Below are 23809 nucleotides of genomic sequence, written 5' to 3'. Positions count from 1 at the left end.
TCAAACAATTACTATGCAACCATATAATATGTTCGGTGTAAATACTACATAAGGACAACTTCCATTAAGAATCACTCTTTTTTTTCTTTTCTTTTTGTGAAAGCAAATGATGGAAAACGAATCAAATTATGTAACGCATAGAAAATAAATGGATCGTCATATGTATTTATTACAAAATTTTAAATTAATACTGTTGTAATGTGTAATGAGTATATGCAGCTTGAAACGAAAATGCCACCTCGGATTTTGACCCCTCGTATTAGAGTCAGAGACCTCAAAAGGGTAAAGTCAACTTTTAGGCCATAAAATAAATTTGGATTTTGAAGTTTGCGTGTGTTTTTTTTCCCACTACATACGACTATCAATTTATGTGCTCATAGAAATTATTATATATATATACACTTACATTGATCTAAGTTAAAAATTATATTCGTTTGCACATGAAAATGGGAAAATACAACATATTTTTATATGTAGAGTAGGGCAAAAGAACAGAAAAGAAAAGCAGAAAAATAGGGAAAATAAAGCAAAAGAGAAGTGAAGGCTCATTTACTGATGCATAGCTGGCATTTCACTCGAAAAAGCCTGCTAATTTTTATCTTCTTTCTTGGATTAATAACACAAATATTCATTTATCAAAATTTAATCAGTGTTCTGATATATTTACCATTTCTATATATACTCTATGGTTCCGTAGCTTACTAAAATAAATGGATGTAGAACGAAGAAAACAGAAATATTAGGAAAGCGCTATATAGGGGTAAAATAGTAAATATAGGACGACGCTGGCCACGTGCGAGAGTGACCATGCCAGCTGTTTCGCTACAGTTGCCAGCTAAGCACGCCGAATAAACATTTTAACGGAACCGGACGGAATATTATGAAAGCGGTCCCCCAATCCCGCCGAACCGACGATATGGGCAATTTCTCCATACCGGACGGTCCGTGACATGATTGTCTCCAAATTTTGGATCAATCGAACCGGCTTTTTTCAAACCTTGACCCAAAATAGCAAGTATAATAAATAGAAATATCAAGTACATTATTCATAAGAAATAGAAAATAAAAATTTGGTCCCCGACTAAAAAAAAAAAAATCATTGACCGAGAGACACCTTTCACTGTTTCACACTCTAACAATAATGAACATTTTAAACTCAAATATCGAATTATTCACTCCAAAAAATACATCGAAAAAAGTCACACCCAAGTAGAAGTGAGGCACTAGTTGAAAGATCCCATAAGCTAAATTTAAATCTGTGATACTTGTACTGGTGTTGGCCGCAACATTTGACCCAATCATAAAAACGACAAAGAGGAAATGGTGAGTAACATAACATTTCAAATATGGAATTGAGTACTTAATTAGCTGGTAATTACGGCACTTGACATCTTCTTAGACCGTCACTAAATTAATTGTTAAGTTCATCATACTCAGTAAACAAAATAACAAGATTTGGGTTCAAAGAAACAAAACAAAGGAGAAATAATTAAGGAAAGACAAAAACAGAAGGGAAAAAAAAAGAAGAGAAAATCTCCTTTTCCCTCCGTTTGGGGAACACACTTTATCTATAATTAAGTTTAATAATTTGTTAAGAAAATTAATGGAAGTGTGATGCTCGTAATTTCTTTCTCAAGGCCTTAATTATTGTTGGTGCTGTGCTGGATGAACATGGACCCACATTTGTAAGATTCGAAGGTGACGTGTGCTATATTTCACGATCACTGTGGATGAATGAGAAATGGTTGCACTGTTGCGGAAAAGTTTCCCGTAATCGCGTAGGAAATCGATTTTTTTTCCAGTGATGCTTTTGCCTTGGTCACTTGAAGATTTCACCAAATGACGATGTTAACTTATTAGTCGTAAACTCTGCAGTATCTGTCAATTTAATTTTAGTTTTTGTTAAAAATATTCACACATATATAGAACATATACATGCAAAGTTGCAAACCCAATAACTGGGTCATATACATTATATTAAAGGAGAAACTATTCGTTCTAATAACTTATTCAAATGTGGAGTTGGAGACATTTTTTATTACTGAAAAAACTACTTGTTTGAAGAATCATTCAGAGTTTCACACACTACAACGATCTAGGCACCTAAAAATAAACATATAGTTCTAGCAATTATTTATCTAAGCATATCACATTGTATATTCTGTTTTGGTCTAAAGGTATTTGTAATTGAATAGAGTAAATAAACACAATGATCCCTAATACTAAATATACAACGACAAATAAACCACGTATGGGTGGCTATTATCTGGTTTTCAATATTTGTTCTTCTTATTTTTTGTTTTGTCAATATCTGGTTTTCTAATTATTTGATCAATAATTTAAATTAACGACAAACTACGCTTAGCTAAGCTCGATCCTCCTTATGGTCATTAAGGGTATCCAATGTTCCATCATATTCATTTTTCTTATTTTAGTTTCATAACCAAATGATGTCAGTGCAAATACACTAAGCAAGAATATATGTAGATCGCATTACCGTCCAACTCGCTTTTTTTTTTAATAGAAATAAAAATGTTGCACGTTTAATCGAGACTGCTAGACAGTGTTAACTATATTATCTGATTCTAACAAGATTTACTTTTTGATGTACAATACAAGTATGCGAAAACAAAATACATATATATTAGATTTGTTCCAAAGATGTTGCTTGAATTCAAATGATTTATTAATTTATGTACCAATTAAATTGTATTGTTTTAGTAGTATCGCGTCATGGTTGACGGGAGACAATGATCGATAAGTTTTTCTATAACTCAAAACAACGGTCGATTTTATACTATTTGTGTGGCACTGTCATGTTGCATATACACATATTTATGAACATACGTTTTTCTATTTATATAATTCTATATTTACAATCGAGAGGTTGCGGATTTCAACTTCTAATTTTCTTAAATCCGAACTAGTTTTGATAATTTATGTGAATGTTCAAATCATTATTCGATGCATGTTAAAACTAATCAATAACAAGTAGTACTATTGATATTGTTGGGTTTATATTATAACCCCCAAATTATACAGTTATATAAGTAACCAAAACAATTAATCAAACTAACAACATTATTGCAATGATCCTAATTGGTTGCCACCTGAGGCTATATGCTCGAGCATGTGATGAGCATATGCTCACAAGCTGTGAATTATCTTCTTTATCTGCATCATCGTTCATCGCCATCATGATCAATTAACAGATTAAATAAGGAGTTTCTTTAAAAATGGTTATTTTTTTGGTTTCTTATAATCATGACCGAGGAAAAAGTTGAAGAGCTTTTCGAATATATAGTATGCACGATTTATGTGATGTTTATTTAACATCTCACATGCCAGTCTATATATTGGTTTTTAGAAGACTTAGTGCAAACTTATTTGATATATATATATATATATAGAGAGAGATAATAATGTACAGGCTAAACAGTGGCAGATAGTTAAGTAAATAATAAATGAATTTTGAGATTATTAAACAAAATCGGAAAGACCACTTGAGTACATCTCACGTTTGTTTTCTTCTAAATAATTTTCTGGATGAAAAAATTAAAATATATAGGTTTATTTATATATGATGATGATGATAATGATGAGTCATACTCTTACTCTATGGCTAAATCGAAATCATGGTTGAATTGGTATTAACAGAAATAATTACAAAGCATTGGTGTCAAATCAAGATCATATATGATTTCACACTAAACACCAAGATTTTGTCTTTTAACAAAAACCAAACACCGAGATTTTGTCTTATAACAAAATTAAAGTAAATAAATTGAAAGGGTATAGTCCCGTCATGGGATTCCACTAATTATTACTCATTAAAGTCTTTTCCCTTCCAGAAATAACTAATTTTTGATGTTTTTAAATACACTAGATGATAAATTATTTTGGGTTAATAAATTGGTAGAACAAAAAAAATATTCAATCAACTTGGTACAAATAAAATTGTCTATGTTTTAAATTTGGATGGTGACACAACAACATACTAATACAAACCATTACTGTACATATGTTCGTAAGGTCTAGGTGGAAATCAAGCAATAAACCTAATTCGAATATAGTATAGTCTTAGCAGTTTGTACTCGAGCTGTAATTTTGGTTAAACCAAAAACATGAATCCTTATCAATTGGACAGTAAGAATTCTTGAAGTTAAAAGAGAGATTTTAGTGTTTTCTTTTCTTTTTAGTTTTTAGGATAAATGAACATGAAATGTGGGAAAAGAGCAATACAGTATGATTGGCTACACATGTTGGTCTTGTCTTTCTCTAATTCTTGAGCCACACTATCATATGATTGCAGAATTTTTATTTATTAATTAATTCAGATTCTCTTGGTTCTCTGTTTCTTTTCCTTTTCTCAAGCATTGTGGATTTATCTCTCTCTCTTTTTTTCTTCTTTTTTTGATTTTACAAGGAAAGGGAAAAAGACTTGACATATAATGCAAAATGTGCAGAGGGAGAGGGAGAGCACATGTCATTACATGTGATTCTAATAATTTAGATTCTTCATTTCTCAGTAAAAAGAGAGACAAAAGCATTATGCTCTGCCAATTTTTTCTTCTTTATCTTTAGTTTTGAAAAGAAAGAAAACACACACACACACACACACACAAATGATTTTTCCTTGTAATAATAATATAATTGAAGTTGGAGAGTGACTACATATATTCAATCTATCTGGCATTTGTAAAAAACTTATCTCTTTATTCTATATTCAATCATTCAACATAGCAACATACTATTTTTGACCCAACAAAAGTAGCATTACACACTATTATATCCTAAAAGTATCCTAAATGTTGCAAGATTAACGCAGACATATAAACTTCATCAAATCCTAAACTCTCGATACTGGTTCCTTCTTTAACTCTCAAGCGTCTCTAATCCCAGTTCAGTTACTGAAATTGACAATACACAATTCTAGACAAAATTAAGTTGAAAGTTTGCAAATGTTGTTACGAAAATAGTTAAAGCGAAATTTCGTTAAACTATTTTATTGATTTAAGTAGATTTTAAGACCAAAGCAAAGAGACATAATCCTTCAAACAAAACAAACAGTCACGCCTAAGAAAACATCACAAACTCTCGACTTAATACTCCGATTACAAATAAGAGACTGACAAACTTTCAACCCTTCACTCAGTTGCTAGATTGACGCAACTCAGGTCGAACAAAGTCTGCATCAGCAGGCACAGAGATATCAACGGTAGGCCTGAGCTGTGCGCAGACCTCAATGGCACCATGGACTGGATCAGAGAAGAAGTTACTGATTAGGTCTCTGTTGATTGCTGCACCACTGTCCACAGCCACAAGAGCTTGTTGGGTCAGGATGTAGTCAAACCGTGGCGCCCATTTCCTCGAACCCAATCTTGCTGTGGTTGAGCAGTTGTCAACCATGAAGGACACTCCCCTGGCGTGCATAAATGGGTTTAGAGAGTCCACGGATTCAATCACACTCTCGTTGATGATTTCTGAGTAAGAGTGACCTTTCTTCCTCAAGATCTCAATCTACACAAATCCACATAGAAACCACGATGATTTAGATTCTAAGAAATCACTGAAAATTGATAGCATATTAAATTCTAGGGGTTGTCCAATGCGGCTAATTCGAACTAAAACCATACAAAAAAGAATTCAAAATTGAATACAAAACAGATCGATATCACAATTTCTCTGAAACAAAATGGAAGTAAGAAGAATCCAATTAGACTATACAAACCTATTGCAATGACAAAAATATTCCAATTAGAGGTATATTTTCTAAAATCTGAACGGAAATTGAAACCGACTCTACATTGCATAAACCGAAAAATCCAAAGCAAAGGTGGGCACACCAGATATAAACATAGACATACCTGAGCCATCATAAGTGCTACATAAACTCCAGCGGTGAAGGGATACAATGGACCCAAGTCACCAGCAGGTCTGGACTTCCTGACGCGTTCACCCACCTTCCACATTCTTGTCTGGTCAATATTTCCCATAGGGAATGCTGGCAAGCCTTCCTTTTCCTGTTATAAGTAAGAGAATCCATCAAAACTCCTGCACAAACTGTGTTTGGGTAATTGTAACAAAAGGAAGATTCGGAAGAGTCATTACATAGAAGCGACGACCGGCTAAGACAACACTTCGGATTTCGCTGCCACTTTGTACATCCTCGTAACATTCATAGAGAATCTCCATACAAGGATAGAAGGATGCGCTGTATGCAGTCTCAAAATCTTTTTTACCTTCTTCAGACAAGGAGTTGTACACAGCCAACATTCCCTGATGTTCACAATTCATTAGAAACAGGTTTTAAATTTTTATATTTGGCTAAAAACGAATTAGTCTGTTCTCTACAGATATCTTCCTACTAACCTGGGTAGAGATAGTCCTTGAAATTGTTCCTGTGATGCATTCTACTGTGTTCTTGTAAGCCAAGTCTTCACTCATCCCATTTTCGGTGTATCTTCTAAACAGAGACTCCACGATTCCGTGAACAGCACCAAGCAAAATTCCTTTTAACAAAAAAGAAGAAGATATGTAAGTATGGGATTGAGTGATATAAAGACAGGTCTAAAAGGGGATCAAACTCACCTCTTTCTCCAAAGATGTCACTCCTGTACTCCTGTTCAAGAGTAGTAGCAAAAGTAAACGGAGAACCAAGTGCTACTGACCATCCCAATGCAACATCGGCGGCTCTACCGTCAACATCCTGCCAACAGAATAGCAGAAATAGTGGTGAAAAAATGAACACATGAGGTATAAGAGCTTTTCAGTAAAGATAGCTTTTGCAGTAGAGATAAAGAGATAGAAAACCTGGTGGACTGCAAAACTGGCGTTGATTCCAGCACCGTTAATTTCTTTTCCTTGGACGTAAAGCCTCCTCACAGAAGGACCCATTCCCTTAGGGCATACAGCGACCACACTGATGTTCTTTGGGAAATCGAGTCCCGAGGACTGTAAATGCCCTAGTAGAAACCCGTGTGATAAACCAAGAATGCTGTTTGGCTTCATGTGAGAGAATATTTTCTCATAGTTATCAGCCTGCAAAAACAGGATAGAATAAAATCGATGTATACACCTTAGGACTAATACCTCAACAAGTAGTAGTGGAAATATATAACAAAAGTGCACTTACTTGAGCAGCATCAGAGATCAAAAGCAATACAAGATCACTGCCAGCGATAGTTTCCCATATATCACCCAAAGTACCACTTTCTTCAGTGAAGCCAGCAGCACGTGCCTCCTCAAATGAGCGAGACCCTTTTCTGAGACCAATCTACGTAATAGTATATTAAAACGAAAACAAAGTCAGAACAGAGCCTTCACGTAACAACAGAAAGCAAACAAATACAAGTATGAAGCCAACTCTGCAGTTGAAATACCTTGACAACAATGTCAGACTTTGCCTCCACAAGTGAATCCCTTAAATTCTGAGCCTGGGCAGGTCCCTGCATATATAGATAAAGCGTTTATTACAAGAGAAGAGATGCTGAATAAAAAGAATATGAAACAATATATTAATCTTGTTCATTCCACCAACTCAAATGCATCAAAAGTATGAAAATGAAAACACTTTATTCATATCCTTTTTCTGACCAATTTCGTATCACAACACAGAACCAAGATTCCTTATTCGCAATCCAACGTAAGCAATTTAAAAAGCAATCAAACAAGAAGCACAGTAGCTACAGATAAAGAGACCAAAAAAGGTAAGTACCTGAGATCCCCAGCCAATCACACCAATCTGCTTAATCCCCTTGAAAGCATCTGGGAGATGCTTGAACAAGTCTCTTCCTCCTCTCACAATGTACTAAAACAAAGATCAGCAGAAACCAAACATTAGCAACAACTAACAAAATCAATACACATCAAAATGATTATAGAATAAGCACAAATTAGAACAGAAATGAATAAGAGGGTAAATGAGATAAACCTCTTCGTAACCAGCAAGAGAAACTTTCTCCTTTTTGAAGACAGATGTCTCAAAATCGAGAGAAACAGGGGCTTTGACCGCAGACGAAGAAACCATGCGAGCGGCAAGGGAGGATCCAGTGGCGCCATTTCCAGCGACGGTGGCAGTAAGCGACCTCAGAGACTTGGAAGAAGACGAGAGGAAACCGATATTGGGTAGAGCCAAGGTTCTGGCTTTGGAAGACCAAAGGGTTTTGGATGAAGAAGAAGGAGATGGGCATGAAAGAGAAGGAGCGATGGATGAAGTAGCCGCCGCCATTTTCTAAGTTGTAGCAAATTGACTGCGCAAAGAGAAGAGAGCTCACAAATTAGGGTCGCAGAGTCAGTGTGAGAGAAGTTAATAAGCGCACACAGTTTACCTACTCATCACCACCAAGAGACAGATATGAGAAAAATAAAATAAAACAAATCCATGTATTTATAATGGGCCTAGGCCTATTAGTTTAAAAGGCCCATTAAAGTAAATGTGGACGTTCTTTCTATTGGTTGGTGTTGGTCCATCAACTGCTTCAATGTTGACTTCCCAGCGGTGGAGGATACATAGGTGTCTAGTCTATATCAGGGTTTCAAAGTCAACGTAATAGACGGTTCAGATTTAACAGAGGTAGCTTAGATCTGATGGTTTTGAAGTAGCTCAGATTGAAGTAATGGTATACACTACACACACCTAACGCGAAACCTCTACGTTTCTTCGTCTTCGCGACTCGTGAGATTGTTGTAATCACAGTTCGGGAAAGACTTAACATTTAAGATTTACGGGTTTGTTTGATCGATTAGTCTCATCTGGGTTTTTCTCCAAGTTAAATTCTTTGTTTCTGAGATGGATCAAGCTTCGTCTTCTTCGACTATGGAGGAAGACAAGAAGTCTTCCACTGATCCTGTGAATGTCGATGATAACGAGGAGAGAGAAGCTATAGAGATTGCTCTGTTCCAAGTGCCTGAATGCTATGTTTATTTGGTAACTTTTCTTGGCTTATCATGAGATGTGATTTTATAATTTTTGATGAGTTTTGTGTCTTTTATGCTCAAGTTACATCCTTTCTTTGCAAGTTCACTTGGTGATTTTAGGAGATGTTTTGGATCTGATAATTAGTTATAACGTAAATTCAATCTGGTGTTATAGATTTCTTGCAATGGTATTGAGGAAGTTGTCTTAATTTGCATATGTTGAAAACTTGACGTTGAGTCTTGATCACTCGAAATTTTGTTTGGATTTGCAATGGTGATCGATTGCACATGTAACTATCAGCGAAAAATCTTTTCAAGGAGATTTCGTATGATAGATTCAAGGCTTGTGATAAAAGAGTACATTAATTTTAACCAATATCATGCTAAGTGATATCTTGATGGGGTCTCTCTGAAATCATACTAGCTTTTGAGATACTCGTGAAATTGTTACATGGTCATTGTGTTATAGGATGTATGAGATTCCAAATTGGCTACCTTGATGAAATCATAGACATTGTGAACTGTTGTTATTTAGGTTTAACTATAAAATTCTCATTCGTAATGGACAACATTGGAGCTTGATGTATCAATGTTATTTTATCGTTTATGCTTTCTTCTGTGTCTGTTACTTTACGGGGATGCTAGGCAAAGTAACCTCTTCATTGTCTTTTTGTTTGTGTATGCAGATACCTCCAAGGAAAACCGCAGCTTCGTACAGGTTCTTTCTTACCTTTATGATAGAAACAGTCATTCTGATATATGTAGTTAGGAGATTTTTACAAAACCCCTTTTCCCGATAAACCCTTCGGCTTAGCAAATGATCAGAAACTCGGAACGAATCTTATTGAACCAATCGTGAAGTATGTATGACTATGAATGGTAGCTTAACCTTAATTTGCATCAAGATGGTCATTATCTAGTTACATTCGCTTTGTATCAACTCAACTTGGCTTCTTTGGTAAAAGATACTTGAAAAAGTGCATCAAGTAATCCATTGGAAGATGGAGATAGACATCAGCTGATACTTTTTTTGTATAAATTTTATCCTTGCAGAGCAGATGAGTGGGACGTGAACAAATGGGCATGGGAAGGAGCTTTGAAAGTGGTGAGCAAAGGAGAAGAATGCATTATAAAACTAGTAGATAAAACCACAGGGGAACTTTACGCTCAGGCATTTCTAAGAGAGGGGGAACTTCATCCTGTAGAAGCAGTAATCGACAGTAGCAGGTAACAAAAAGTTGACCACATAACTTAACTTGCTCTTCTCATGATGTGCAGCTAGTCTAACAAAAAATAATCTGTTTTGTCTTGAAGATATTTTGTTCTCCGTGTTGAAGAAAAGATAGGTACGTACTTTCCATATAGATATAGAGATGTTAACTTGTAGTTGTTATTTGAGTTTAGTTCTTTGATGCAATGCAGATGGTCGTGTTCGACATGCTTTTATCGGACTCGGATTCCGGGAAAGAACAGAAGCATATGATTTCCAAGCAGCACTACATGACCATATGAAGTAACATTCCACTTCCAGATTTCTAAGTGTTCTTTCGAAAAACTAAATCATGTTTGAATCTGACCACCCTCTCTTTCTCTCTCTTTGCTAAAGGTATTTGAACAAGAAGAAAACAGCAGAAGAAATGGAACAACACTATCAGAACACTTCATCCGTTGATTACAGCTTAAAGGAAGGAGAAACCATTGTTCTCCAACTCAAAAATGTAAGATTTACAGTTATTGTCTGGATACATTTCCCACAAGGTTTCTTTTTGTTTTTCACATCAAAATGATTGAAACAGAGAAGCGATAAAGACAGCAAGTCAAAAACGGTAGAGAAGAGTCTGGGCAATCTCTCGTTGGAGGATAAAGGCAAGTCAATAGAAACCACCATTCCTTCAATCATCCTGCCACCTCCACCTCCGGGACCGCTTTCCCCTGTCACAACTGCTCAGAAGTCCCCGTCAAGTCTGCCGCCAAGCCTCAGCCTCCAAAGATCGTCTGAACAACAAGATTTAGATACAAAGCGAGAAGAAGAAGAAGAAGAGAAGAAAGAAGACCTAAAAGCCAAAGATGGAGGGGTTGAAGATGCACCAGATGATGACTTTGGAGATTTCCAAGCTGCGGGTTGATTTAAACTTATAATCTTTTTTACCATACACAAAGATCGTTTTATAAGTAATGTGACTGATCAAAGTTTGGATTGTTTGCTACTGAGAGCTTATCTTCTGTACAATTCCAAAATACAAGCCTATTTCTCTGAACTTGTGATTAGATAGACAAAACTCTAAAGGTTTCATTTTCTCCATATACAGATATGAGCTTTGCAAGAGAAACATCAGATAAATATCAAAAAATTCGCACATCTCTTCCAATTCTACTTTCTTCAACTACTGAAAAGAGACGACATTGAGAGTGTTTCTCTGTTCTTCTGCAAATCTATTGCAACCATCAAGAAATGTACGCCATACAGGCGCATCTGCAGGGAAAGGCATTTCCCGAATCAGATGCTCAGCTTCCTTCAGGTAACCATTTCTTGCCAAAAGATCAACGGCGCAACGATAATGATCCATTTCTGGTTCAACACCGTAATCCTTCATTTTCTGAAACAAACCCATTCCTTCTTTTACCATACCACCATGTCTGCAAGCAGTTAGAATAGAGATGAACGAGACACGATCTGGCTTAAAACCCAAAGACAGTGTTTCCTTAAACTTTTCAAGTGCCTCCTGTCCATATCCATGGATGCCAAGACACGAAATCAATGCCGTCCATGTAATGAGGTTTTTCTCTCTTGTTTCTTCAAAGACTTTCATTACACTCCTAATGCTTCCGCATTTCCCATACATGTCAATTAGTACGTTACATACAAATGTGTCAGCGCAGCTGAAATCTGTTTTGGTGATCAAACCATGAATAGAACTCCCAAGAGTAAGGTCACAGAGCTTAGAACACAAACTTAAGATACTAACGAATGTGTACTTATCAGGGCGGATGTTTGATTGAAGCATGTGTTTGAAAAGTTCGATAACCTCTTCATGGTAATCAGAACGAGAGCAGGCCGCAATTGCAATGTTCCAAGATACAGTGTCGGGTTGTTCTAGTGTCGAAATCAGCTTCACAGATTCATGGTACTGGCCTCTTCTGCTATAGATTCCGGCAACAATGTTCAATGGGACGACCGAAGTTGGCCCGCTAGCCCAATCCAGCAGAAGAAGAGCATCATTCATCAGTTGATTTTTGGCGTAGGATCTCATAAGAGAGCTTAAGACATAGTCATTATCTTCATATCCCATTCTCACAATAACAGAGTGCAGCTGCTGTAACTCTGTGACACAACAAGATTTGAGGGCCGTCGAAAAAGTATATTCAGTTGGCCTGAAACCCATTTGAAGCATTTGCAGAAACAAAGAGAGACAAATCGGACCATCCTTATTGGCATAACCCGAAAGCAGCGCATTCCAACAAACAATGTTCTTATCACGTATATAATCGAAGCATAGGCGGGAATCTTCCAGATTACCACATTTAGCATAAAAGTCAATCAACGCATTCCCCAAAACTATGCCAGTTTCGCAGCCATTCTTAATTAGCATGCCATGAATTTGGCGTCCGCAACTCAGTAACTGCACAAGAGAAGAGACACCAAGAACACTAACGTATGTACCTTGGTTCGGGGAAAACCCATGCTCTGGCATACTCACAAAGAGTTTGAGTGCTTTTAACGGGTTCTCACTTTTGGCTGTTGCACAAATTATGGCGTTCCATGACACTATATCCCAGGAACCTGCATCCTGAAACATTCTCTCTGCCATATGCGTATTGCCACATTTTCCATATGCGCTGATGAGAGAGTTAACGACGGATATTTCACAATCTAACCCTTTTTTCGTTGCTGAGCAATGCAACTGTTTGCTAATATCCAAGTCCTTTACACAAGATACACCCTTCAATACACCCAGGAAAGAGCTTTCAGTTAAAGAAGCGCCCATCCTAACAAGCTCACGGAAGAAAAACATGCATTCTTTGAGAAAACCACGATGCCCCAACAAAGACATCATATGGTTCCATGTTTCCAAGCTCTTAAACGGCATATCTTCAAAAACCTGTTCCGCCATTTCCAGCAAGTCAAGCCTCCCATACAAACACAACAAACAAGTACCAACAAATGCATCAGCCATAAACAAGCCATACTTCAAGCTCAAACCGTGCAACTGAGTTCCAGCACGAACATCCAACGATGCACAGGACAATAAACCACTCACTGTTGACTGGTTCGGCAAATATCCAAAATACCTCATCTCAGAGAACACACCCCAAGCTTTATCAACATCCCCGTATTTGCTGTACCCTTTAATGATCGTGTTGAAAGACACTTTATTTCTCTCAGGCATTTGATCAAACACTTTGCCTGCAAGTGATACCTCGCCAAGCTTCTCATAAAGACTGATAATGTTATTGCAGACATAAACTGGCTGCAAAAGAACAGAGCATAAAGTGATGGAGAGAGCGTGAAGAGCTTTGGTCCTTGCAAAGGAAGGAGCTTTTCTGCAGACATTGAGTAAGCTAACTACACGATCGTTGTGATTGGCGAGATCTCCACAGCTGAGGCTCATGCAGAAGGATACTGAAAACAGAGTACTTCCCAGATCGATCTCAGTTATAATTAAGAACTAAGTTTCGTGCATCATGAAGAAAGTTCTAATAAAGGTCTGAAATTTTAAAAGTTCGGATTTTTATAAACATCAAGAACAAAGTTTGAAGTTCAGAACCAGGGAACTAAATAATTGATCTAGACCGCACCGGCTGGTTCAACCACAGTATCACGGTTTTATCTGTCCAATTGACCAATCTGGCCCATATTATTTTACAAATAAGATCTTTCAAATTGGCCCATATTTAACAAAAGAAAATCGAATTAATATTATGGTTTTCTAAATGAACCAAAATCAACTCAACTTTTTTTTTTTGAATAATTTTATTTTTATTCCATAATTTAATTTGTTTATCATTTCCAATGAAATTTTATCATTAATAAAAAAGGTTGCTCTCCTCATCCCTTCCATCTTTCCTTTCACATTTTTTAGATTATACCTCATGTTTGAATAATATTGGTTTACATATCTAATTCATATTGAAAAACCCTCCAAATCTCTAGAGAAAAAGGACGATAAGAGTACTTAACTCACAAAGGGCAAATACCCAACTTTTGAATCTCCTTACATATTTTATGACAAACTATGAAGGTGTCCTCCAAATACTCTTTAATCATCTTTTGATTATCATCTATAATGATTGTTTCTTCAGACCTCATACCCATATCTTCGAGCGGTTTTAGTATCTTTACTGTCTCGTTAAATAGATTCTCATTTACCATTTCTAAGCATTTCTTCTCTTCTATCGTTAGATCAACTTTCAATTTTTGTATGTCTTTGACGGCTTCCAACAAAACTAACAACAACAAAAAGAAAAATCAAATCAAAAGATTTCACTATAAAGAACAAAAAATAAACAAATTGTTAGTTACCATCATAGAACAAATAATATTCAGCTGCCACAACCCTTTTGAAAAGTTGAATACGTTCTGTGCTTTTGCTCATCTCAACAATTTTGATTAAAAAAAAAAATATCTAATGCATTCTTTGTTACAAGGTCGAGATGTTATTTTGTAGCGTATATAGTGTTTGAGGCTTCTTTGTTTGGAAAAGATCGCTTTCGAAAAATAATAATTATTATTATTTTCCATGTTATGCTTCATATAAAATGTGGACTCAGGCCTCCGAAATAACAAATAGAAAAAATTGTGTTGAATGCTTAAAAACGAGAAAGAAATCTCTCAACTTTGATTTACTGGACACGCATTGTATTTGTTTTCTATAATTAGTTCAAAATAATAATTTGTAAATAGTTATCTAAATTCGGTAAAATACAAACCGATAACTTTTCATATCAAATACAACAAAAGTTAGATATAAATCTTAAATTTCTATACTTTAAAATTGAGTAAACCTGAAAAGAATGAAATTTAGTCTACCTAAATTTATTAAAAACCAACAAAATTTTCATAATTCGAACCTTAATTATTTCAGGTTTGAACCGCTTATATTTATGAAAACCAAATGAACTAGCTAAAACGAAAACAAAAGCGAAAATGAACATGACAATTTTGACAATGTTAAAATGTGATTCTTTCATTAATTTGACAAATTCAACAATTCTTAAGAAGATCAATTGAATTGATAAACTATGCTGCTCTTCTTGGGTAATTCTCACATTTTAAAAAAAAAACAAAAAAGAAGAAGAAGTTAATTCTACCTTAATCTGCAACAAATCGTCTTCAAGATAATTATATCACGAATTGATATTTCTTGTCTCTTAATCTTAACGAAGAAACTACACCTCCTGGCTCCTACTGAATGTGCGTTGAACACTCACCTATTGACTCATCTTCACCATTCCTTCTTTCTTCAATCTATCATAGATATAAATACACTTCTTTTAAGTCACCAATCTTGTTTTCGTAATGGTACGAGTCATAAATCTTGATTTGTCTTTGGTAAGTCATGTTTAGTTGTGGATTATTTGTTTTTACGCATTTTCTAGATTTTAAAATTTTATCTTTATATAAACAAAAATAAAACGAAAAACTTTCAATCTTTGAGCGCCAAAACCAAAATTTTCATCGAAAAGGAAGATCAATTAAAATATTATAAAATTTCATAATAATGTCTTCAAAGCACAAAATAATAGTTTTAGTATTAAACCCACTCGGGGAAAAAAAACACATAAAAAAACCAAAATCGATTTCATTGATTTTTTCCATATTCACAGCGAAAGAATCGATCCTTAATACAAAATTCCTTCAAGATCTCACATCTCTTATAAGCTTTCTCGATACCATCATTTTCCTTTCTTTTTTTCTTTTCTTCGATTCTAATTTGGTTCTGCCGGATCTTCAACCTTGTCTGAAGAAGACATTTTCTAGGGTTTCTAGAGATTGGTCGGGTTTTCGGTTCAAGTAAATGGTGGATCAGCCTATCGTACGCTCCACTTCATTAGGTTATCAACGACAATATTCATCATCTAATAATCATCATCAAGGTCTTGCTTCGATTCTGAATCTCTGCTGCTGCTGCTTCGATAGTGTTCTTCGACAATCACCAGGTGTTATTGAAAAGCAATGCTGAGCGTGATCCGAGTGCATCTTCCTTCTGAAATTCCCATTGTGGGCTGTGAATTGACTCCTTACGTCCTTGTTCGTCGTCCCGATAAGAACTCCACCACTGATGACGTCCCTGAATCTGCTCCTCTTGAAGGCTACTTCTTGAGATACAGATGGTTAGATTTCTGATTGGCTCTTTGTCTAATTGCTTTCTTGGATCATTTGGCGAATTGGGGTTTATCAAAGATTGAATTTTGATCTGAATTCAGAGATTTCTCATGTAGATGTTCTGATTTAGGTCGTCAAATGGTTTTTGTGTGTAAAGTTCTGATCTTGTTGTAGATTCATTTTTTGGATTTATTTGTTGTAGGTATCGTGTACAGAGTGATAAGAAAGTAACGATTTGCAGTGTGCATCCAACGGAACAAGCTACTTTACAGTGTGTTTTCTGTTCTAAGCGTAGATCCCTTGTTCCAAAAAGCTATCACTGTTCGCCAAAATGCTTCACGGATGCGTGGCAGCATCACAGGACTTTGCACGAGCGAGCAGCTGCGGAAAACAACGCAAACGAGGATGATGACTTGAACAGGAATAACAGTGCGGGTTCTGGGTCTCTCGCTGGTTCCTTATCTGGGTCTATGTCAAATCTTAGTATTGCCAACAATGGTCCAGCTCCGTTTTATCCTTCTAATATTACTCAGAAAAATGGAGGAGAGACTTTAGTTGAGGTTGGGGGTTGCAAAACGTACACTCCAACAGCTGATGATATTAGCCACGTTTTGAAGTTCGAGTGTGTTGTGGCTAATGCTGAGACTAAACAGATTGTCGGACATCCTAGTACCATTTTGACTTCACGGGTTATTCCTGCTCCTTCTCCAAGCCCCCGTAAGCTAATCCCTGTTAACGGAGCTGATGGGATGGGTCACTTAGATCAAGATGCTCGGATTCAGTCTGCAGGATCATTCACTGTTCTTTCATATAACATTTTGTCTGATACTTCTGCAAGTAGCGACCTCTACAGTTACTGTCCTCCTTGGGCTCTTTCATGGCCATACCGAAGACAGAATTTGTTAAGGGAGATTGTTGGATATAGAGCCGATGTAGTTTGCCTGCAAGAAGTATGTTATTCGTATGGACTTGGTAATGATTTAAAGCATTTTAATTCTGAAAAATCTACTTCTAATGTGTTCTTTTTTTTGTTATCTGGCAGGTACAAAGTGATCATTTCCATGAAATTTTTGCTCCTGAGTTGGATAAGCATGGGTATCAAGCTCTTTACAAGAGGAAGACTAATGAGGTTTGGTCAATGATTCCACACACTCCTTCCTTCAGTGATTTATGTTTTAAAATCTATTAACCACAAATTTCTTGTTGCTAGGTTCTCAGCGGAAGTACAAGTGCCATTGACGGCTGTGCAACATTTTTCCGGCGGGATAGGTTTTCGCATGTCAAGAAATATGATGTTTGTATTCAGTTCTATATGTTTACTTGCTAGATCCAGTAAGATCTCTATACTAATTCATGGACTGTAAATCCAGGTTGAATTCAACAAGGCTGCTCAGTCTTTGACTGACGCTCTAATCCCTCAGGCTCAGAAGAGAACTGCTTTAAACCGACTGGTTAAGGTATTTTTGACATGGTATACAATATTTTTCTGGGCCACAGCTGATTATCAGAGAGTTATTGTTTACAAAACTGAAACCAATGATTCTTATGTTGTAGGATAACATTGCGTTGATAGTTGTTCTTGAAGCCAAATTTGGTAATCAACCTACTGATCCTTCTGGGAAGCGCCAGCTTATTTGTGTGGTACTGGTTCTTTTTTTTTTTCCATTCTCATGAGAACTGTTAGTTTCTGTATATGCTCTTTTAGTGAAAGCCAATGAATTTTCTTATTTTGTTGTGGCAACTTGTTTAGGCAAACACACATGTAAATGTTCAACAAGATCTGAAGGATGTGAAGCTCTGGCAGGTTGGTGTATCTCTATATCCGAAATAAATCAAATTTCATTGAACTCGAAAGAATTAGTATTCACCTCATGTTTTCTTTTATTCTTTTGCGTTTAGGTTCATACCTTATTAAAGGGACTAGAGAAAATAGCAGCTAGTGCCGATATTCCTATGCTTGTGTGTGGAGACTTCAATACGCTTCCTGGGAGGTTTGTTGATTCATAAATTCTTTTGACATGATACATGAAATGCAGAATTCTCTTATGAGTAGCTAAAGTTTTTCTTTTTGGCATTTTTATGACAGTGCACCTCATACACTTCTTGTAATGGGAAAGGTTGATCCAATGCACCCAGATCTGGCAGTCGATCCCCTTAATATCCTGCGTCCTCACACCAAATTGACTCATCAATTGCCTCTGGTAACATTGCTTTTTTCGATTTAAGTAAATTTATACCGCTTATCTTTGCGTCTCTCTTGGATATTTGATAAATGAATTGGTTTCAGGTGAGCGCGTACTCATCGTTTGTGAGAAAGGGAATAATGGGTCTTGGATTGGAACAACACAGAAGGAGAATAGATCTTAATACAAACGAGCCTTTGTTTACCAATTGTACAAGGGACTTCATCGGCACTCATGACTACATATTCTACACAGGTTTCACCATTTTTAACTCCATTGTCCTTGTTTTCAACTACATCAGAAATAACAAGTTAACTTAATTGGAAGATTTTTTTGTGTTTGGGTTTCAGCGGATACATTAATGGTGGAATCTCTATTGGAATTACTGGATGAAGATGGATTAAGAAAAGACACAGCTCTTCCTTCCCCAGAATGGTCTTCTAATCACATTGCTCTCTTAGCTGAATTTCGATGCACGCCTAGGACAAGACGCGGTTAACCGCCTTCACCACCCACCATCATTTGCTTACAGATAGGTTTTTTTTTTTTGTTCCGATCTTCTTCTTTGATCAGACTATGACATCAACTGTTTAGACGAAACCTTTACCAAATCTGTGATAGAGATGACACAAAGATTCAAAGGGATTCTGAGTAAGGCAAACCACTCTATGAAGTTGGTCATTCTTTATTATGACCCCTGTGTGGCTCTGTCTAAACCTCCTTTTATATCTCATTTTGATCCTCAATATAGTGAAAACCCTTTGACTTTTCTTTTCCTTGGATCAATTTTAATGTTTGAACTGCTTTGTATGACTAAATAGCTCATGAGAATAATATGGGTCTACTAGGGGGTTTTCTTTTTTCACATTGAACAAAGAGACGATTCGTGTCTACTACATAACCATTTAAAGAGCAAACATACACATCTGTGGCTGCTCCCTAATAATAAACAATAGAGATAAGTGAGAGAGAAAGAGAACATAATCGGTTCTTGAAGAATTGAAGTTAAAGCTTAGTCCCACGCACTAGCCACTCCAGGACCATACCCTTGGTTAGGAACGGTTCCATATCCTCCAGGACCATAGTAAGCACCACCACCTCTACCATAAGGTGCATAACCACCACCCGGAACATTTCCATATCCACCACCTGGTACGGGTCCGTACCCACCAGGCATTGCTCCATAGCCACCACCAGGAACGCCTCCATATCCACCACCTCCACCATAGTAGTCAGCACCACCACCGCCTCGACTAAAAGATTCTCTCCTGAAGTCACGACCACCAAACCGTCCACCAGACCGCCGGTTCTTACCACCTCCAAATGAAGCACGAGATGCGTATCGAGTCAGCCAGTCAGGGACCTCCTGGTTAGCTTCTTGCATTAGCTCAGCCAGTGGCTTGGCCATTGTTGTGTTGTTGTCATTGAAGAAAGCAGTTGCTAGTCCTGAATTTCCTGCACGTCCTGTTCGTCCGATACGGTGGACATAGTCATCAATGTCGTTTGGTAGATCAAAGTTCACTACATGAGCCACGTGCGGAATGTCAAGACCACGTGCTGCCACATCGGTTGCAACCAAAATAGGTGTCCGCCCAGTCTTGAATGATCTCAGTGCCACTTCTCTTTCCTTGTATGCATAAAAAATACAATAAGGTTTTAGCTTTGGTTGCACTGAAGAATACTCTACAATATCCTAATTTTGATATCAACAACTCACTAACCTGTTGTGACCTATCACCATGAATGGTCGTTGCTGGGAAACCATTGATGCACAACCAATTCTCCAAAGAGTCAGCTCCCTTCTTTGTCTCCACAAAAACTAGAGTCAAAGCTTGCTGTAGAATAAAATAAATTGGATTGTAAAGGTGCTCTTGAACAACAATGCATCAAATAGAACAAAGAGACAATGAAACAGAATCGTGAAACCGAAAGGAGCAATAGTACTGACTATGTTCACTTTTAACCATGAAACCAATCATATTGATTTAAATTACCTTTCCTTGGTTACCATTCTCCCTCTGGGCATGAAGAAGGTCCATTAGATGGCTTCTTTTGTCAGAATCATGAACAAACTCTACTCTTTGGACAATTAAATCCGTACTTGAACCCACTCTTCCAACAGCCAGAAATATGTAATTTGAAAGAAAATCAGATGCAAGTCTCTGCACACAAAAACAAAATCATAATTAAGTGCATATGGAATGTAAAAGATTCCTTTGCTGCACAGTACGCAACTTCTATCTTGTAATTTTAAGAGCCAAAATTTTGGTAGTGTCAACTTAAACAATAAACATTATTTAGACAACGAATTGAACCCTCCAGTAATAAAGGAAAACAAGATTATGTACCGATCATCCTTCTCATTTCCCAGACCTACCAAATCTCACTCTTTTCTTCAGTTATAGAACAATCACGGACCTACAACAAGCAGCTACCCTTAGTTCCCTCTTACTCCCAAGTATATTAAATTTCATTGAAATGAATCGCTATCTTGTTCTTTCATATCACTAACATAAGAACCGCTATATTCTTCCTCACTCCATGCAAATATCAGATCATTTACACAAGTTAAGGATAAGTGCTCGGTCAGATTTATCCAAGTTGATTTAAAAGATAATAATTCTCAGAACAATTGTACTGGAGACCCAAAAGACCCAAATAACGTAGTCCCATAACAATGAAGACACTAACAGAGCAAGAAAGACTGAAGATAGAGATAGCTGAGAATCTTCTCCGGTAAGGAGAAAACATAGAAATGGCATGTGAACGAGTTCCACAAACCTGTATCTCCCTAGGAAATGTAGCACTGAACAACATTGTCTGCCGGACACCAGGAGGAGGCATGTCCATCTGCTGAACGATCTTCCTGATTTGTGGTTCAAAACCCATGTCCAGCATTCTGTCCGCCTCATCAAGTGCCAAGAATCTTACCATCTGTAATGAGACTCTACCTCTCTCAAGCAAATCATTTAATCTCCCAGGAGTTGCAACAAGAATATCAACTCCTCTTTCAAGCTCCCTAATCTGTACAACAGCAAAACAAGAACAAATTAGCAAGAGCACTAGACTTACTATCATGAAATGTAGCTGATTCCTGCAGCTTTTCATCTTAAGGACACAATTGTTCATTATTATAAACCCACATATACAGGAGAGGAGTAATGGTATGTTACAGAGCAAAGAACAGCCAGGACATTTCATCATCCAAACTAAGAGCTAAAGCAACTGTCAGAACAAAATTTAACAAGGCGCACCAAAAAACTAAAGTATAATTACAGCCTGGAAAAGCACAAGTAATCTCTCTCTCACACACATACACAAGAGTCTATAAGGCGTGGAAAATGAAGCATTTATAAAACAGTAACAGAAACCTGTTGGTTGACTGGTGTTCCTCCGTAAGCAACCACAACTTTCACTCCAGTTTGATAGGAGAACTTTCTGGCTTCATCATGTATCTGCAGAAAAATCATAAAAGAGATGTCTTTTCATGAAATCTTCATGTGATCAACAAATGCATATAAACTATGATATTATACCAGTTATTCAGACCTGGCAAGCCAATTCCCTTGTTGGTGAGAGAATGACAGCAAGAGGATAGACTCCCCGAACTCCACGTGGTCTCTCTATATGCTGATCCTTCATAATCCCACTAATAATCGGAAAACAAAAGGCAGCTGTCTTCCCAGAGCCTGTCTGAGCACAAGCCATCAAATCCCTTCCTGCAGCCAATATGGGAATTGCATTACGCTGCACAGGGGTCGGCTTCACGTATTTGCACCTCTGGATATTTAGATTGAGAGCTTCTCCGAGGTCTATCTCTGCAAATGTATTAACAGGAGGTGGCACATTATCCCCACTTGTCTCGATGGGAATATCTTCATAGGCCTCAAAGTTAATGACAGTGTTTTCCTGCTCGTTAACAGCCGGGTCTGCATTTCCATCATTACCAAACGGGTTAGTTTCAGTATCCCGACGGTCCCAACCTCCACTTCTGGCATTCCAACCGCCCACAGGACCTCCTCTACCACCATAGCCCGAACCTCGACCACCATAACCTTGGCCTCGACCACCATAACCACTATTTGCACCACCATATCCCCCACGATCATTATTACCAGGTGAAGGAGCAACAAACTCCGAAGATGGTGTACGGCTCCTAAGATGTGGAGGAACATAGTTGGTTCGAGACGGACGAGAATAACCCCAACCACCACCAGATGGTGCCCTCTCTGATTCAGAAACATCAGCCCATGAATTTGAACTCATAGTTGCTTAGCTTTACCAGAATCCTTCAAAGTATTGGTCTTCAATTTTGAGTTTGATCAAAGCCCCTGGATATCGTAATAAATATCAGTTCGAACAAGTTCGTTTTCCATAAATAAGTTGCAGCTATGCATGTAAGAAATGAGAGAAAGAGTCAACAAATCCAAATACTAAAAATGAAGAACAAATGCAAATCGATTCGAGAGAAGTAGTTATCTGTAGAAGAATCTTCAAAAAACCTCAGCTAATCGAATAATCTAAGAAATAGAAACGACTCGTAGTAACAAAACAAAATCACGATGAAGTAACACAAAGCTGAGAAGAATCGTTCCCTAAAACGAACAAATGCACAAATCATTAAACCCTAGAAGCAAAATGAAATCGAACAGGACATCGCTGCATAGATTTAACGACACCATGCACAGAGAGATATGAAGCCAGACCTTAAGAAACTCGACTAGAAGAAAAATCTTAGATCAACGATCAATGGTGTTCGAAAAAGCTTGAGGATATAAACCCTAATTTTCCCTTGTTCTCGCGATCGCACACGAAGCAAATGAAACAAAGGTTTCTGGGAAATGAGCAAAAGAGAAAAGATGAAGAGATATTTGTATTTCGATGAACTTTATTAATTTCCAAAAGCCTTTCTCGTTTTTTTATTTTATTAATTTTCAGATTGTTTGCCGTTTTCCAACAACGAAAAGCGTGCCGGCGTTGCTATAACGAAGTGAACTGTGTGTCGTCATAAATTAACATAGCGCGTGATAAACACGAAGAGCAAGGATTGGATAGAGACGAATATTTATTGTGGTCTGGACAAAAGTAATTACTGACAAATTTAGATATTAATTGCCAGCAAAAGTATTTACATACCAACTTATTTTAAACAAATGTCATAAATATGAGTCTGTACTTTCATTTCCATTGAAAATCATAATTTTCTAAATATCTATATTATTATATTATCTGTCTCTACCTAATTTGAATATTACAATGAAAATTTGTAAAAAATAAAATATTTTTGACATCATACATATATTTCAAAAAAATATTGTCAGCTAACTCAACAATTGGCCACAAATGCAAGTAAACTAAAAAACATACAACTACTTAACATATA

At 36.8% G+C, this 23809-nt stretch overlaps 6 protein-coding genes across 8 annotated transcripts; 2 read left to right on the top strand and 4 right to left on the bottom strand.

The window, feature by feature from the left end:
• Positions 1-4700: 4700 nt before the first annotated feature.
• On the bottom strand, positions 4701-8358 carry AT3G58610 (ketol-acid reductoisomerase). 3 transcript variants are annotated; one of them, NM_001203198.1, is made up of 11 exons: positions 7934-8358; positions 7718-7810; positions 7383-7448; positions 7136-7276; positions 6814-7041; positions 6592-6709; positions 6373-6512; positions 6112-6279; positions 5868-6023; positions 5060-5520; positions 4701-4837 (listed from the first exon to the last, which is right to left on the bottom strand). In NM_001203198.1, exons 1-10 carry the CDS (start codon positions 8228-8230, stop codon positions 5152-5154), a joined length of 1776 nt encoding a protein of 591 aa, NP_001190127.1. In that variant the 5' UTR covers positions 8231-8358; the 3' UTR covers positions 4701-4837; positions 5060-5151. The 3 variants fall into 3 exon arrangements, with proteins under 3 accessions (NP_001190127.1, NP_191420.1, NP_001078309.1); NM_001084840.1 differs by lacking the exon at positions 4701-4837 and having other exon boundaries at positions 4991-5520; positions 7934-8252; positions 8331-8357; NM_115723.4 differs by lacking the exon at positions 4701-4837 and having other exon boundaries at positions 4906-5520.
• A 140-nt stretch (positions 8359-8498) lies between these two features.
• AT3G58600 (Adaptin ear-binding coat-associated protein 1 NECAP-1) lies at positions 8499-11276 on the top strand. The gene is made up of 7 exons (NM_115722.4): positions 8499-8929; positions 9606-9637; positions 9973-10146; positions 10234-10265; positions 10342-10432; positions 10526-10637; positions 10716-11276. The coding sequence occupies exons 1-7, from the start codon at positions 8792-8794 to the stop codon at positions 11043-11045; spliced, it is 909 nt and encodes a 302-aa protein (NP_567071.1). The 5' UTR covers positions 8499-8791; the 3' UTR covers positions 11046-11276.
• Positions 11166-13709, bottom strand: AT3G58590 (Pentatricopeptide repeat (PPR) superfamily protein). Its single transcript, NM_115721.3, has one exon. The coding sequence runs from the start codon at positions 13527-13529 to the stop codon at positions 11304-11306; it is 2226 nt and encodes a 741-aa protein (NP_191418.2). The 5' UTR covers positions 13530-13709; the 3' UTR covers positions 11166-11303.
• Positions 13710-14155: 446 nt separating this feature from the next.
• On the bottom strand, positions 14156-14507 carry AT3G58585 (PPR containing protein; the record flags this gene model as incomplete). The annotated part of the gene is made up of 2 exons (NM_001339926.1): positions 14156-14364; positions 14441-14507. Coding segments are annotated over 2 exons (276 nt in total), but the record flags the coding sequence as incomplete, so codon positions are not given.
• A 1188-nt stretch (positions 14508-15695) lies between these two features.
• AT3G58580 (DNAse I-like superfamily protein) lies at positions 15696-19193 on the top strand. The gene is made up of 11 exons (NM_115720.3): positions 15696-16251; positions 16446-17193; positions 17286-17372; positions 17454-17537; positions 17614-17700; positions 17798-17884; positions 17994-18047; positions 18143-18234; positions 18330-18444; positions 18531-18681; positions 18777-19193. Exons 1-11 carry the CDS (start codon positions 16094-16096, stop codon positions 18923-18925), a joined length of 1812 nt encoding a protein of 603 aa, NP_191417.2. The 5' UTR covers positions 15696-16093; the 3' UTR covers positions 18926-19193.
• Positions 18979-23307, bottom strand: AT3G58570 (P-loop containing nucleoside triphosphate hydrolases superfamily protein). Its single transcript, NM_115719.3, has 7 exons — positions 23133-23307; positions 21976-22757; positions 21798-21881; positions 21208-21450; positions 20421-20588; positions 20148-20261; positions 18979-20053 (listed from the first exon to the last, which is right to left on the bottom strand). Exons 2-7 carry the CDS (start codon positions 22690-22692, stop codon positions 19439-19441), a joined length of 1941 nt encoding a protein of 646 aa, NP_191416.1. The 5' UTR covers positions 22693-22757; positions 23133-23307; the 3' UTR covers positions 18979-19438.
• Between the last annotated feature and the right edge of the window lie 502 nt (positions 23308-23809).

This window comes from Arabidopsis thaliana, chromosome 3, assembly GCF_000001735.4.
Source record: "Arabidopsis thaliana chromosome 3, partial sequence".
In the NCBI taxonomy this organism is placed as follows: Eukaryota; Viridiplantae; Streptophyta; class Magnoliopsida; order Brassicales; family Brassicaceae; genus Arabidopsis; species Arabidopsis thaliana.
The sequence above is the reverse complement of the archived record's forward strand: the minus strand, read 5'-3'. Positions and strand labels throughout refer to the sequence as shown.